Here is a 17,418-nt window from a genome sequence, read left to right as displayed (position 1 = left end):
TCATTGCACTAAATCATTATTTTGCCTTTTCTGTTATTTTTGTTTCCATGAAGCTGTTGTACTAATGTAAAGTATAAGAGAATGCAAATAAATTAAACTGAACATGTGCTTTACAGTAGTATGTCTGCTTTTACCAGTAAGCACAGGAACACATAGAGTCCCACAAGAAACGATGTACAGTATAGGGGTGCCGATGGCCTAGTACAGTACCTCATATACTGTAGGCTCTAATGTCTAGACACCTTTGCTGTGTGTCTCCGTTTCCAGTCACTCCACTATAGACCGTTTTCCAGAGCATTGCCTATTGGCTGCGGTGTCAGCACACAGCCGCCTCCTGTGGCACCTGTGCCCACCGCGGTTATGGTTGCCGCTCTGAGAAATCTGTCTATAGTATTTGAATAAAGGCAACAAAAAAAGACCCAACAAATAAACTATGTCTAAATCAAGATTTTAATTACAATGTTCCCTTGTACATACTTTCAGAACTGGGAAAAAAAAGATTTTACTGTTGACAATACAGTTTGATGAAGCAGAAGGGCCTTTTAGGTGCATTCTGTTACGTCTAATGGGACGACTGACAGAAGACGGCAGTGGAATTGCCAACTCAAACATTAAATACAGCTTCTTGTGAGGAGGGCCTACACCCATGTGAGAAAACAACTACTGTAGATGAGGCCTCATAACCAAACAATATTAGTGTTTATCCACTTTATTTCCCCTTATTGCATTTAATTTGAAATATATAATGCTAAGCAAAGTGATATAGTTGGAGTAATTTTGTTTCTCAAAATGTTATCCTTCACAGAACATCAACAGCAATAATATATTAGAATTCTGTTTTTTTTTGTTTTTTTTAAGCCCACAATTTTGTAATCCATTTTTCACCCTACCTCTGCCGCGCCAGGGGAGACAACGAACTGACCTCATGCTTCCTTCTCTGCATGAGTAGTCCAGTTGCTTCTTTTCACCTGACGGGGGATTTCCCCGGTTTGGACGTAGCGTGTGGAAGGAACATCGTCGTTATTCCAACCAGTTCCTTTCCCCTCCATCAGGCATTATAGAGACCAGGATTACTGAATATATTAGAATTCTGTTTGTAGTTCTTTGACTTTGACCATGTTGCTAACAAAATACTTTACATTGTGATGTCCGAGGTTTCATTTTAAGCAAGTTGGGTAGATGAAAGTAAAATTGCACTATTGGACAGGTAATCAGCAGCAACAATGAGCATTAAGTAGTCCAGCTAAATGAGCATTCTTAACTCATTCCCTGCCAGGCCCGATAGTCCCGAGATTATTCCAATGTCTTTCCCCGCCAGGCCCGATAGTCCCGAGAATTAAAAAAAAAAAAAAATTCAAATTTTTTTTTTAAAAATTTTGACCCCCAAAAATGGAGTAGGCATGATAGCAATCGCGAAATTGCATGTTTAACCCCCATAGCAACCCCATCTTTCAAGCATGGCAGCCATTTTGGCAGCCATCTTTGTTAAACATAGTGGCTGTTATCTCATGAATGCCTGAACGGATTTCCATTCGGATTTTTTTGTTTGAAAGCTGTGAGCAATGTGGACACACGTGGTGCATTATCTAGGCATGGGTGTGCATGATCCGTGCACACCCAATTACATGGAAGTCTATGGAGACGAATGGCAGGTGGGAGTACGGAGGTATGTTAAAATGGCGGTCAATGTGTTAAAATGCTACAAAAACATTGAAACATCTTTGGAGTCGTTCAGCTCCAATATGAATACTTGGTTGTGTGAACTGAAGAGCATTACCTTTTTACCTTATTCATGCCATGTGGGGCATGAATAATGTGGGGAGAGGACACGTGGCAAAGGTCGTCCGGATCGGGAATCGAACAGGCGACGTCGCCAGGCACCCATGCCTACAGTATATGTGGCAATGCCTTAGTGGTATGCGCCTGGACCGGTAGGCTTCATGTAGCCAGTCTATGATGACATGTCAGTGAACATGACACACAGGTGTGAACTCATACTGTAGCACCCGTTGCACGAGTGTCATTGTATGTACTTGTCATATTGTAATTCTATGAGCGATGCGCACACATGGTAAATGTGCTGGGTTAGGATAATTGCATCTCCAACGTGCTAATTTAAAGGCACAAATATGTCGTATTCTGTCAAGGATTTGTTATGGCGGTGCATGTTAATATTAACATAAAGCAGCTACCTGTAGTTGAGATTTTTAATGGGTTTGCTTTGTTTTACTACCTAACTACCTACAACAAAACAGTACTGAAAGTAAGGAGCGAGTGCTCGGACTTCTAAAGATAAACAATCGTAATTAATATATCTAAAATATATAAACTTTCTGTGCGGACGTCTGCATTGTGGACCACGAGCGAATGGGCTGCGGACCTCCAGTGGTCCATGGACCACAGGTTGGGGACCCCTGCCCTAAAGCATACCCTACTTTATTTGTCTATTTAATTCTATGGGACCAGATTTAGCTAAACTGAACATGCTGTTTTGAAGACATGAAACTAGCAATTGAGAACATAGGAAAATCATTACTGAGGTAATAAATCAAGTGAGAAGTTTGGTTATTTCCCTATAGACCTCTATACAATCTAACTTCTGTTTTGGGTTTTCATTTTTCAGACTGGAAACTTCCCACCTGGCCTGTAGCAGGATATTTTTAAGTACTCATCCAACCAGCAAAACAGAGATAGAACCAGGCTAAGCAAATTAATTTAAATCAAAAGTAGAAAATAAATATGATACAATCAGATGTTAAACAGCAGTTAGGTTGAGATCTGTGTTTCTGTGGGATGTTTACATGTGTCTTTGTCAGTGGCAGTTTTTGCAGTTGGGGTGACAGAGCTGATTGTTGACTCGACATTTACAGCCACCAGATGTGTCTCCAGTACCCTGCAAACACAATTACATTCATGAGTTACACTGTTGATAGAAAGCTAACATTCCTCAATTTCTATATGTGATGCAACTGTTTACATAATATGAGAGAGAGAGAGAGAGTGTGTGTATGTGTGTGTGTGTGTGTGTGTGTGTGTGTGTGTGTGTGTGTGTGTGTGTGTGTGTGTGTGTGTGTGTGTGTGTGTGTGTGTGTGTGTGTGTGTGTGTGTGTGTGTGTGTGTGTGTGTACGTGTGTGTGTGCGTGTGTGTGTGTGTGTGTGTGTGTGTGTGTGTGTGTGTGTGTGTGTTTACATTTGGTCCCCAGCGAGCCTGTTTGGTAACCCAACAGATCTCTGTCCGACACATGACACAGCAGATCCAATCACAGCCATCCTTTTTCTGCACGATGACGTCACAGCGTGGACACCGCATGGCCTCCCCACTCTGCAGCAAACCCTACAGTGATACATATCATTGTTACAAATGAACTACAGTGATCAATATCATTATGAACAACAAACTACAGTGGTCAATATCATTATGAACAACAAACTACAGTGGTCAATATCATTATGAACAACAAACTACAGTGATCGTTATAATTATGTACAAACTTACAGTGATCCTATATCATTATGAAACACCATCTAGAAATAATTTGAAAAAGTGCTCCTCGGTTATTGTGGGCCGGTAATGTTGATGGAATATGAAAAATCGGACAGATCCGTCTTGGTGACATGACTACTGTAAAGAGATAATGTGTACCCATTTTTGTTGATGTTTGCTTGACACAATCTGTAGGAGTAATATCATTTTAGTTTTTTGCAAAGATCTGCCTATAACAGGCCGATCTGAAAACTTTTGAGGCAGAGGTTCTGCTCTGGCAATCTCCGGCAACGGTGCCGGGGATTAGCTGTTCACTGACAAGACGGACGGACAGGGTGCAAAACATCGGCCACGCCTTCGGCCTGGTGCACTGACCAAACTGTAGGAGTTGCTAGTGCGCTTGTTAATGGACCTACAGCACGTATGAAGAACTGCAACTGGTTGAAATGTTTAAAGGTCAACCTACCTCCAACATGTCCTTGGTTTGCTTGGCTGCCAGGTCATTCTCTGCTCGGATGCGCAGGTCATCCTGGTATTCCTTACAGTTCATGTCCTTATGAATGGCCTGCCAAACACATACAGTTGATTGTCAACTCACTACAGCAGGGGACTTCAACGTTTTCAGGCCAAGGACCCCTTAGTCGAGAGAGAGAGATGAAGCAGGGACCCCCACAACCTTTTCATGGATTCCATATAGTTTCACTGTTTTGGATTCATGTCAATTTGTGTTATCAGATATGTAACCACTTGAACCGTCAATACTTAATAAACTTGACATTTCACTCTATACTTAGTCTGCTCTTTGTCCCCTCTACACCAAACCTCTTTGCCGAAAATAGCCGATCTACAAGCTCACAACGCCTAAACCTAACCTTAACCCTTAGTCGAACTAATGACACAAATATCGAGCCTTTCCCAGTGTGCATTGGGCTTTAGTAATGGCCACACAGACATAAACAGAAATCTTAGCAAGTTACCTTTTTATTATTATTACAAAAACTAGTAAAACGTGGATCATGGATCTTTATTCTTTGTGTTGGTAACACAGCTATTTGGTATTAACAGTGTGAGCAGAGCATCAACATAAGTACCTTTATCCAACTCTCCACCGTTTCATGCACACATCGCCTATGCACACATTATGCATTTAAATCTAGTGTTGATTTAACACAGAAGAGTGTACAAATGGAACCAAAAAAGGACCCTTACCCATGGACCCTTTGGGGACCTTTACGGGAACCAAATGGCCCCATTACGTTTCCATTTGGTTCACTCTTCGGAGTTAACGCTAAGGTTTTGACTGTGTTACCTTGCAGAGGATGCAGTTGGTTTGTTGGCAGAGCTCACAGTGGAACTCATTGACATCGTCCTCATAGATGCACCAGCCCTGGCAGTTGGGTGTCCGGCAGTGGAAGCTGTGATCCGAGCGGCTCTCCGCAATGCTCAGTCGCAACTCCAGGAACCGCTGATGCTCCTCTGCTGTTAGGAGCTGCACACAACATTAAGCACCATGTTATACTTTGTTCGTCGTACGATAGCCAATCTATAAGCTCACAACACAACGCCTTATAGAGTAGCAGTTTTCAGTCACCAAACAGGCACAAGTGTGCGTGTATGTGTACAATACAATTCTGTTTTGTCTGCCCGCTGTCACGCCTGGGCCTAAAAAAAAGAAAAAAGGCCCCACAGTGTTTAACTCACAGCCTTGATCTCTCTGTCCTGTAGCTTGCTGTCACAGCTGTAGTCATTGTCCATGAAAGGACAGGACACCTCAGCATCCTGGCTGTTCACTATGGTCCCCTTAAGACACTCCCTGTTGGGGGGAAATGCACACACGTCACACATGGCATGCACGACACGCACACGCACGCACACACACACACACACACACACACACACACACACACACAACTCACAGCTTGTAGAACAGCTACTTTTGCCATTTTTTTAACTTTTGGAAAATGTTGGAAAATATAAAATACGGCTTAAGAGATTAAAAACAAGAAAAGACAATACTTGTGCCATATCACAATATCCAAAATCCCAGATGATATTTAGTCTCATATCATGATACAGCAGGGGTCTTCAAAAGGGCGTACGGGACCCATAGGGGGTCCTCAGAGTTACTACAGGGGGTCCGCCAAATCTTTGAGTGATAGGATAATTATTTTAAATGAACAACATGAACCCTCATCCCTATTCTGAGGAGAACTTTAGCCAAAAATAGCAGATCTACAAGCTCTCAACGCCTCGCAGCGTGAGGCGTTGAGAGCTTGTAGATCCTCTATTTTTGGCAAATAGGCTTGGTGTAGAGGTAAAAAAAGGTGAAAGGTCAAATTTACTAAGTATCGACGATTTAAGTGGTTAAATGTCTGAAAAAAAACACATTAACATGAATCCAACATAACTGATGACAGTGCTGTCAAACAAGTCGATGAAAATCTGCAACACAATTTTATACAATATGTAGTGGGGGTCCCTGCTTTATCTCCCTCTCGGCTAAGGGGTCCTTGGCCTGAAAACGTTGAAGACCCCTGGTATACAGTATAGCGTGTGACCTGCAGAAGCTGTGCAGACAGTCTCTTAGTGTAGCGCCATCCCCTGGCTCCAGTGGACAGAAGCAGATGGGACAATCGGCCTCCGTGGAGTTGGGGACGATGCTGTGGCCATCTGTCTCCAGCAGGGACATGAAGTTCCTCTCTCGCTCCTCCTCAACAGCCTTCAATTTTCCCAGGGAGAGTGAGAGAGAGAGAGCCAGAGAAAAAGAATGGTCAAAAAAAGGTAACAGCACCATCCTTCTCCTGTTATGTTATGTAAAGGCTCATTTATGCTTTGAGTGACAAGTGTCAAATGACGTGTTGCACGACGACAGTGACGCTAAAATGACAACAAAAAACTTTATGGAAATGTAATTGTCTGACCAGAAACATGGATAAAACAGAGCGGGGATAAAAGGGAGGGGGATTTAAAAAGCAGAGGCAGAGATTCCTCTACCTGTAGGTACAGTACTGCATAAAAATGGTACCTAAGACTTGAACTGAACTTGGCAAACAAGCCTTCAATCCATGTGTGCTGATCCTGCAGCATGGAATAACTTGCAGAGTGCAGACAGATCTGCAGCTTAAGCAACTGATCTGGCTAGGTTTACCGTATAATTTGATGGCAGACTGCATCAGAAAACTGCTTCCCTAGCTATTGGTTTTATTGTATGCTTTCTATAGGTGCTATACAATTTTTGGCTTGTGAAATTTGTTGCACGCTTAAATTATTGTTTTATGTTCCGTTTTTAATGTAAATGTTTGTATATGTTTATCGTTGTAAATTGTAACTGTTTGTACTGCTAATGAACTGAACAGGGATCCTCCTTAAAAGAGATCTTGTATCTCAATGGGATTTTCAATTTATATAAATATATTAGAAAATATTCAAGAACCCATGTTACCTGTTGGTACTGCGCCAGGGCCAGCTCCTCCATCTGCAGTCGAAGGGCCTCTTCCTGGTCTGGCTGGTAGATGTCAGGCACCTGGTACGTCTCTGGTCGCTCCTCACCACACATCTCACAGCCAGGACGCGTTGGCTTGTTGAGGAAGGTACACACCTTACAGGACCAGGCCAGCTGTAGGTATGGTGCGAGTACATATTCCAATATTACTTAAACTGCTGCTAGCCCAACTTCACCCTAACCTTAAGGGCTTTGCACACAGGACCGTTGCGTTTTTTCCGTTTGCTGCATGATTAAATCGCATTGGATTTGGTGTGCAAGGCTGTGCGGAATCCACACTGCAGATCCGAGTCATAAAAGGAGTCAGTGAACCACAACCTAACCATAACCGCACAATCCCTAACCTTACCCCTTGCCTAGCCCAAACATAACCCTAAATGCCTAACCTTAATCCCAACGGGAATCTTTTCCTAATTGTAACACTAACTCAAGTCTACAAGCTTGTAGATCAGCTGTTTTTGCTGAATGTTCAACACAGAATAGGGATGCCTAAGGTTCAAGTGGTTAAGAGAAGACACCCATAAATGACTCATAGTGCAACTGCTAACACAACAGCTCATAATCCGACCAACCTGAGGTTTAGGAGGCAAAGTAGGTCGAGGAGCCACAGTTGGCTTGGGAGGTTGAGGCAAGGGATTCTGTTGAGAACCAGGTTGAGGAACTATCTTCTCAACTGATCCTACTTCCAAACCTCTCGGCACGAGGTGCATCGACTCCATGATGCCTAAAAAGACAGACAGCAAAGTGATTTATCCAGATAAAAGCTACACAGAAACGGTTCAGTGAGCACAAACTCAAGTTTCTGCTATCACTATTGCAATCTCCAGTTCTGTTATAAACTAAAGAAGGCATATCATAAACAGACCTATGGATCTTAAAAGGTTCTATAAGACAGCATGGTCCAACATATATTACCAAAAAAGAAATGTTCTTATCCTTGCACAAGGTCTTTATTTTGACATATAAACTAATTTTGATTGATTCCATTGAAAATATAATACATCCCAAATAGGGTTGCAAAAATCTGAAGAATACATGAAATATAATAGGAATATATGAGAATTGAAAGGAAAATGAAAGATATCTTTGCATAATATGTATGTATTTACATAATAAACCTTTCTCTATTATAAGCATATAATTGCAAACCCTCCTAACAGAAATGAGGAGGAAAATAAATCTACCAGTTGGTTGTGCGTTGAATTTTTAATACATTGGATTATTTTCACCAATAAAGAAAAAGAGGAAAAATAATAAGAAAACAGGAATGTTGAATAATGTTTAAAGTATTTTCAACATAAACACAGAATACAAAATACAGAAACAAATTCACAAACAAATTACTTAAAGAAACCTTGCACATTGAAACTTGAAAATGATTCATGGTGTCGTCTCTGGAGTCAATATAAACCAACCAAAAACTTTAACTTCCAATGGAAATTTACCATGAAGTTTAAGGGAAATTAAGATCAAGGACCTGCTATGCAATCTCCTGCATAGTAGGTTGCATAGCATATCAAGATATTATCTGTGCATCTTTATCAAGGGTGTTGGTATGTGTTTGGAGGGAGAGCGAGTGCATTATCCAGCCGCGGCAACTGCCCGCAATCAATCCGCAGCACCTCTGCAGCAAACATTGTTCCGACGTCGCATTAGTCCGACGGTACCTAACCTAACCCTAACCTCAGTAAAACTATGCCTAAACCTAACCTTAACTCAACCCTAACCTGAGTAAAACTATGCCTAAACCTAACCTTAACCCAACCAGTGTTGTTTTTGACAGCAAATTTTGATTTAGTTTTAGTCATAATTTAGTCACCTGAAAAGTTTTAGTTTTAGTCTAATTTTAGTCGACTAAATATCAAAAGATTTTTCGGCGACTAAATCTACAGTTGATTTAGTCAACTGAAATGTTTTTTGGCAGGACTTGATGACATTGTAATGGCTGATTTTACACTTAGTTGTGTGCTGAAAATAGCCGATCTACAAGCTCACAAGCTTGTAGATCTGCTATTTTCTGAGACCAACCAAACATAAAATTACTCTCTTCTCCACTAGTCCCTCCATAACATTTTAGTCTAGTTTTTATTTTGTTGACAAAATTGACAATATATTTAGTCTTAGTTTTAGTCATCACAGCTTAGTTTTTATTTCGTTTTTATTTAGTTTTCGTCAGTGAAAAAAACACAGTCGACAAACATTTTTCGTCATAGTTTTAGTCGACAAAATCAACACTGAACCCAACCCTAACCTGAGTAAAACTATGCCTAAACCTAAGTTTTACCGGCGACGCCACGTCTGACGCCGGTGCCGGAAAATGCACTCGCTCCTTCTGTGTGTTTCAGTGATACCAACTCTCCAAGCACTGCTGCTCTGCATCCTGCTGCTGTTGCTGTCGCGTGAGGCGAGCGGCCTGCGCAGACAGGATGAACAGGAAGGCCTGATCTCCATTCTGACGCACACCATGACTGTACAGCGTCTCTCTGTCCTGTGCCAAACGCTTCCCAATCACCCAGCGCTGCAGTTTCGGGTGGAACCCAAAGTCATTGCTAATCTGTTAACATAGGAAACAATGCACGTGTGTGTGTATTACACAACTAGCTGCAAGTTCAAGGTCTCATAGCTCAGTTTAGGCTTTGGAATTTCATACTAAAGCACAGGTATTATGGGGTATATGATAATGACATATGATATGATATACCGGTATATATATATATAATGATATGATATGTGAATCAGGCTATATGCTATGACATTCTTCTTAATAGGAAATTGTCACCTTACAGATATGATATGCTATTGTATTCTTCTTATTAACTCATTGAATGCCATTTCAAGATGGCCCCCAAGTACCAGACTGCCACTATCCTAGATTTCTAGTGCACGGATCAATTTTTAGTGCACGGATCGTGCACGCCCATGCACCATATATGCATCATATGTGTAGTACTTTTTAACAGCTTTCAAACAAAAAAATCCGCTTGGAAATCCGTTCAGGCATTCATGAGATAGAAGCCTTCAAAGTCAGACAAAACAAACACTGCCACCTTCCAAATTTCTAGTGCACGGTAGGGCTGTCACGATTAGGAATTTCTGGAGACGATTAATTGTCATACAAATAATTGCCGATTGACGATTATATTGTCTAATTTTTTTTAATTTTTTTTGCCACTGATAGGAAAAGCTTTTATACACTGCACATACTGTAAATATTAATGAAGTGCAATTTAATTGCTTTTTGGACATCAATAAATTGACAAAGACATAACTTCTAAGTTCTCTGTCCATTTTATTTGTAAACAACCCCTGCAACAGTGTAGGGTTTTAGCCTGATAAATAATTGCACAGGCAGATAGAACTTTTTGACTCTTTGACTTCAGTCATTAAACAAAGTTAACAGTTCAGGAAAGAAAATCACTTTCTTAACAAACTTAGTGCATACAGCAGCATTCAAGCTTCTCTTTTTCTCTTAGGCTTTGAAAACAGTAGAACATCACAGGGAGGGGACAAGTAAACCATTCTCCTTGGTGTACAGTACAGTAACAGTTGTAAAAGTGTAAACTTTAAAATGAGTGCATACAGCAGCAGTCAAGCTTCTCTTAGGCTTTGAAAGCTGTAAAATTGTAGAAAACAGTAGAAAACATCACAGGGGACAAGTAAACCATTTCTCCTTGGTGTACAGTTGTACTGTACAATTGTAAACTGTAAAAACCTTTGCATGTTAGGCTTAACTAAGCTCTGTAAACATAACAGGAGGCAAGTATACATACATTCCTTTTTGCTACTTATAAACTATAAATAAAAATTGCACAGGAACAACAAAAATATCTCTGCCTTTTAGACTTAAGCTCTGTAAACATAAATTGCACAGGTACTGAATAGCTTTGGTCCCCCCAACAAAAGGGTAAAGAAAAATAAATATACAAAACAATACTATCGCCTTAATGGCCTAAACATAGGCCTATCCCTGTCATTAAATCACATCATCAGCAGCCCATCAATCTTTTCACTGCTTGCTAGCCTGGGCTGCCTCGGCTGCCTCGATTGCCTGGCTACGTAGGTTTCTGGCAAGGAATACCAACATATTGACCTTGTTTGGTTTAAGGCAATTTCTCACTTGGCTCACAATGTTGCCAGCTGTACTAAATACTCTTTCGGAGGCAGTACTAGTAGCACAAATGCACATGTACTTTTTTGCTAGCCTGCTCATCAAAGGGAACTTTTTTTGGTTATCACGCCACCATATCAGAGGATCTCCCTCAATAGGCTCCAACTCTTCTTGCAGGTACCGTTTCATTTCATTTTCTGCTCGCACTCTTTTTGAAACCACCTGTGTAGCATTTTGGACTCTCCTTTTCTGCAGCAGGTCGCACAGCCGCTTCTTTTTGGGTGCAGGAGGAGGGGGTGCTGCTGGTGCAGGTACTACATCACCTTGTACTACCTCAGCAGCTCTGTCACCGTCTTCACCTCCATCACCGTTGTCGGCGTCGCCTCCTTCCTCTGGCTCTCTCATCTCAGTCATCTCCTCTAGAATATGGCTCCTAGTACCGTCATCTCCAATGTCCTCCTCCTTGTACCTGTAGTAGAAATTTATAGAATAACAAAAATGTGTGTATTATATACTTGTTTTCTTTCCATTCAATCAGTGGTCACTGCCTGGTCAAGGTCAACCAGCTACAGCTGTCAAATCTTAACAGCTGAGTTCTCCCCCACGCTTACTCTCTCACTCAACAGTTGTTCTCAAGCCTAGAATACACAACACTAACCCAGTGACATGACTTTCTGGTTACCTTAGGGACAAAATAAAGATTACATTTATAGAATTCTATAACATACCTTGGATCGAGGAAGGTGGCCTTTTTCAAAAGGACTTGCAGTGGAGGCGCGCTGTACTTTTCATCAAGAACACTGCCCATTTTTTGCTTGATGTTTTTTGTCAGTGTGGTCTCATCTGGTTGTGGGGAGAGTGTATCTTTGACAAGCTCCAGCACAGGCTTCACAGAGGACACGGTCACATACTTTTCCCCACCCATGACATCAGTGAGATCAGCCACCGGTTTCAGCGCAGCGTTGATGGATTCTAAGACGGCAACGTCCTGCCAGGTCGGGTTGAGGTGCCCATGTTTTCGGTCATCTATCAGGACACGTCTTATGGCAGGGAGCTGCTGAAGGGTCCTCTCTACCATCTGTTGTTTGGTACCCCATCGTGTAGCAACATCCTTACAGAAAGATACAATTGTTTAGGCCTTTGTTCATTATATGAAGAATGAAGATTACATAACCAAACCCAATATTGATAACAAAATGCTGTTTATATAGAGAATGTTTCTACATTTACACTACACTATTTATGAATGTTGACACACTACTAAATGCATTTAGTAATGGTTGTGTGTGTGTGTGTGTGTGTGTGTGTGTGTGTGTGTGTGTGTGTGTGTGTGTGTGTGTGTGTGTGTGTGTGTGTGTGTGCCAAAATGTGTGTGTTTCTAACAAAATATGAATTAATGTCTTGATAAAAAACGTATATAGGTTCTACATAAACTATTACACAAGTCTGAATTTGTTAATATATTTAATGTATTTATATTTTCTACACTATGTGTTTGTCTGTGATAATATAGTCATTCTAATGTTTTTAAATTAATAACTTACCAGGATTAGACTGCGATCTGGGAGATTGGCTTCAGCCTGCGCCTTCTTCAGGTCTCTCCTCTTTAACCAGCTCAGGTTGAAAGTCTTGACCAGATTCCTACACAGTCCCAAGGCCCGACTTGTTTTCTCATTTTCGGACGCTATGGCGTTTGTGACAGCCAAGTGGAGGTTGTGGCCAAAACAATTCAGCCATGGCCATTCGAGTTGTCTCACTGCAGCTTTGATGTTGGCCCCATTATCAGTGGTTATGCAGGAGATTTTCTTCTCGTCTAATCCCCAGTCTGCCAAACAAGACTTGAGGGATTCAGCAAGAACAGCTGCTGTGTGGTTTTCTGGAGTATATTTTGTCTCCAAACACCTGGACCGCAGAATCCAGTCAGCTGAGAGGTAGTGGACGGTTAGGCTCATGTACGGCGTCATAATGATGCTTGACCACATGTCTGTGGTGAGTGAGAAAAAATCAACTTTACTCAACTCCCTGAGTATGTCATCCTTGACATTGTTATACATATTCGGGATCGCCGTCTGGGAGATGTATGTTTTGCCTGGAGGGTCGTACTGCTTATCAAACGTGAGGAGCATTTCTTTAAACGCTGGCTTCTCAACCGTATTGAACGGCAGCATTTCCATGGCAATGTACCGCGTTACACTGTCTGTTAACGCACGCCATCTGAGGCTGCTTTGTTTGTATTTGTAGGCTGAGGATCGGGCGAAAGACTCACCAAGAGCCAGTTGACGGGCTGGCCCACCTACTGTTGAGGTGGCTGCTGCCGCTTTCTTTCCAAGTTCAGCGTATTGTAGTGGGTGGTGGGTTTGCAGATGTTGTTTCAGATTTGTTGTATTCGAACTTTTGACTGGCACCTTTTTGCGGCAAAGTTTACAGATCGCCTCTTCCACGTTGCTGGGCTCCCCTTTAGCGTTCGGTTTAAAACCGAAATGTTCCCACAGCGGTGCAACGGTACGTGGCTTTGGAACCAAAATGTCAATGTCAGCTGTGTCACCCTCCATGACTCAAACTAGTAATCCTAGCCAAGGCTACAGTAGCTCAAAACGACGAAAACACATCCACATGGCAAAACCGTGTTGTTGTTGTTGCTGCTGCGCTCAGCCTCTGTCTGCATGCTGGAGTGGCTTCTGGTGCGTCGCTGCCGTCGCAACACGATGACGTAAAACATAACTTTGTGGATAGAGTAACACTTTTCTGTTCATTTCAGCCAAGGTTCAAGTTTATTTTATTTGTGATTCCCCCAAATCCATATAAAAATACACATGAAAGATGATAAAACTTTTTTTTTTTTGCTTTTTGCTTTTTTGACGATAATCGCGAATATGGAAAATATTCGCGAATATGAAAAATAATCGCGAATAGACGATTATGTATTAATCGTGACAGCCCTAGTGCACGGATCAATTTTTAGTGCACGGATCGTGCACGCCCATGCCTAGATCATGCACCATATGTGTAGTACTTTTTAACAGCTTTCAAACAAAAAAATCCGCTTGGAAATCCGTTCAGGCATTCATGAGATACAAGCCTTCAAAGTCAGACAAAACAGCCATTTTTGACATTTTGAAAGATATGTTTGTTATGGGGCTAAACATGCAATTTCGCAATTGCGATCATGCCTAATACATTTGAGGCATTTTTAGAAATTTTTTTATAAAAAAAAATTTTGAAAAAAAAAAAAAAAAAAAATTCCAACTCGGGAAACTCGGGCTGTGGCAGCCTGGGAGTACTGTAATAACTCGTGAAACTCGTGCCTTGGCAGTCAATGAGTTAATAGGAAACCTTACAGAAGCCATAATAAATCCTGTGTAATCTGAGCTCTTTAAAAAGAGAAAGAGGAGCACTCATCAGCGTGCCGTAAAAAAAAAAACACTTGTGTCTCGGGTGCACGGTTCTGGCAACAATTAATGAACCTTTGAAAAAGGAAACCAGTACTCACTTTAGAAAAGATTCTTAATGTTTATTAAAAGGTTCACCCCCAGCAGCGGATCACACACGGACCCGGAGGCCTTCCTCAGCGTATATGACGCTATATTCATATAAAGTGAGTGCTGGTTTCCTTTTAAAAAAAGTATCTCTGAGCTCTACCTTGTCTTTGAGTTGTGCTATCATCATCTCAGGAGAAACCATGAGGGTCACAGGAATGTAGGCATCTGACAGAGCATCCTCCACTCCCACCTTCAACCTACGTACAGGTAGCACAGAATAGCAAACATAACACAACACAACAAAGACTACCCGTAATTGCCGGACTATAAACCGTGGCTTTTTTCCCATGTTTTGAACCCTGCGGCTTATACAACGGTGCGGCTTATATAAAGATGTTTACAGCTAACGTTTACTATGGTCTTTAACAAGTATTTATATATAGATTCATACAGCTAACGGCCACCAGGGCGCTCTAGCGGAAAGCAGGAAGGACACCTGTGGCTTATAGTCAGATGCGGCTTATATAATTATGTAAACATTTGTTTTTTGTTCTAAATTTAGCTGGTGCGGCTTATATTCAGGTGCGGCTTATAGTCCAGCAATTACGGTACTATTTTGTGAAGGGTACAAGATATTGAAGGGAATAGCAGACAGCAGGGGCGTCACAAGGGGAAGGGGGAAGTGGGACTGAGTTACTAGGGCCCTAGAGGTGGAGGGGCCTTAATTATTTTATACTTTAGCTATTGAAAAATAGCAGATATACAAAATAGCAGATCTACAAGCTCACAGTGCGGCACTCTGTGCCACGCTGTGAGCTTGTAGATCTGCTATTTTTGAAAAGCAGTGAAAATCTGTGCAAATCTTTGAATGTATGTATTTTTTTAAGCGAACATTTGTAACTCAAATCTTGCTTCTGAGGGGGGGTTCCTCCCTGGAACTAAATATTTTGAGATGGGGGTCCGTGGCCAAATACATATCATTTTGGGGGTCCTTCAAATGAAAAAGTTTGAGTATCACTCAGATAGAAACATAGGTTTTTAAAAAAACGTTTCCAAAAATAGTAGATCCACAAGCTCGCAGCGTGGCACTTGGTGCCGCGCTGTGAGCTTGTATATATGCTATTTTTCCCAGGACCCAGGGCCCAGAATTTGGTGTGACACCCCTGCAGACTACTTATGTGAAAGGTACAAGATATTGAAGGGAATAGCAGACAGTGTAGCAAGTCACAACATCAGTTATTATTTACTGTCAAGGTCACTCTGCCTGACCTTGTGTCTGTCTTCACATAAAGAACGAACCTGTTCCTCTTACCGCTCAAGACATTAACTTAAACACACATCCTCCTGATGTGTCCTCTCTCCGAGCACATAATAAAGTACTAATAATTACCACACAACTGTATTTATATAGGCTTTTCAACTACACAGACACACCAACGTGAATGTGTTAAGCAGCAAAGTGCAACCAACCCTGGTTGGAAAAAGAAAATGTAGCTTTGTGTAATACATTAACAGAACGTACTGTGTTTTCTGTGCTGTGGCTTGTTTTGGAATCGCAACGTTCCCGGTTTGATACCCGGCTCCTACCAGCTTTATTTCTAAGTGTCCTTGAGCAAGACACAAACCCCTAACTCAGGGTTCCCCAATAGGCGGCCCGCGGGCCATTTGCGGCCCGCGGGGGGCTACTGTCTGGTCCACACCAACCCCAGTAATAATGGTGGTATAAGAGCAGCAACAACACTAGTATATCGTCGTTGTCGGGTGGAAACCACGTATCTCCAAATGTATATGTTCTTTCGCACAGTAAAGCCCTGCTTCATCATACAAGGCCGTCGCACAAAAGTAGTGAAAACAGCAGATCTACAAGCACACAACGCCTCGCGATGCGAGGCGTTGTGTGCTTGTAGATCGTCTGTTTTCACTAGTTTAAATCATTTTTAAAATGATAAATGCAAAACAAACATTTTTTTGGACATACAAGATTTTCACCAGACAACGACGATATCTGAACTGTCGCTGGAGTAGTGGGAACGCCACCGTCGCCCCCTGCAATGTTGTGGCCCTCGGCTTGGTACCCTAGACATAATCCGGCCCTTGGGGAAAACGAATTGGGGAACCCTGCCCTAACCGCTCCCAATGAGCGGGTTGGTTGCCTCTGCCGCGGTGTGTCAATGTGTGAATGTTATGCATTTTGCAAAGTGCTTTGGATAAAGGCACCACATGCACCATTTACCATTGACATGACTATTTTTGAAAAATCACTGACTTACTGTATGGGGTCTTGTGGATAGGCCTCTCTGTTTATGTTGACAGTCACAGAAACACTGAGTTCAGACAGTCTCTGTGAGAGCCTGGCAGCCTCCTCTTTCTCCCCAGTGCTGATGGCCTGGCTCAGGGAGACAGCCAGGTCCTCCGCTGCATTGGGATGGAGAAACCAGGACAGGGTTATTATCTATTTATTGCAGGGGTCTTCAACGTTTTCAGGCCAAGGACCCCTTAGTTGAGAGAGAGATGAAGCAGGGACCCCCACAACATTTTCATAGATTCCATATAGTTGCATCGTTTGACAGCACTGTCATCTGGCAGTGTATTTTGGATTCATGTCAATTTGTTTTCAGATATTTAACCACTTGAACCGTCAATGCTTAATAAAGTTGACCTTTCACTCTGTACTTAGTCTGCTCTTTTCCCCCTCTACACCAAACCTCTTGCCAAAAATAGCCGATCTCCAAGCTCACAACGCCTCATAGCGCGAGGCGTTGCAAGCTTGTAGATATATATATTATATTTTTGGCTAATGTTCTCAGAATATGGATGCTAGGGTTCAAGTGGTTAATATAAAAAA

At 41.9% G+C, this 17,418-nt stretch overlaps 1 protein-coding gene across 2 annotated transcripts in view; it reads right to left on the bottom strand.

The window, feature by feature from the left end:
- Positions 1-438: 438 nt before the first annotated feature.
- rbck1 (RanBP-type and C3HC4-type zinc finger containing 1) overlaps positions 439-17,418 on the bottom strand; it is a 17,843-nt gene continuing 863 nt past the window's right edge. For both annotated transcript variants that reach the window (XM_080728793.1, XM_080728792.1), the window contains exons 3-13: positions 16,844-16,988; positions 14,734-14,830; positions 9,342-9,540; positions 7,559-7,710; positions 6,927-7,100; positions 6,043-6,203; positions 5,186-5,297; positions 4,794-4,973; positions 3,951-4,049; positions 3,191-3,334; positions 439-2,893 (exon numbers count right to left, since the gene is read on the bottom strand). In XM_080728793.1, coding sequence (XP_080584919.1) covers positions 2,813-2,893; positions 3,191-3,334; positions 3,951-4,049; positions 4,794-4,973; positions 5,186-5,297; positions 6,043-6,203; positions 6,927-7,100; positions 7,559-7,710; positions 9,342-9,540; positions 14,734-14,830; positions 16,844-16,988 — 1,544 coding nt within the window. In that variant the 3' untranslated portion in view covers positions 439-2,812. The remainder of the gene's footprint in view (positions 2,894-3,190; positions 3,335-3,950; positions 4,050-4,793; positions 4,974-5,185; positions 5,298-6,042; positions 6,204-6,926; positions 7,101-7,558; positions 7,711-9,341; positions 9,541-14,733; positions 14,831-16,843; positions 16,989-17,418) is intronic.

Source organism: Nannobrachium achirus (genome assembly GCF_963921795.1).
Source record: "Nannobrachium achirus genome assembly, chromosome: 6".
Classification (NCBI taxonomy): Eukaryota; Metazoa; Chordata; class Actinopteri; order Myctophiformes; family Myctophidae; genus Nannobrachium; species Nannobrachium achirus.
The sequence above is the reverse complement of the archived record's forward strand: the minus strand, read 5'-3'. Positions and strand labels throughout refer to the sequence as shown.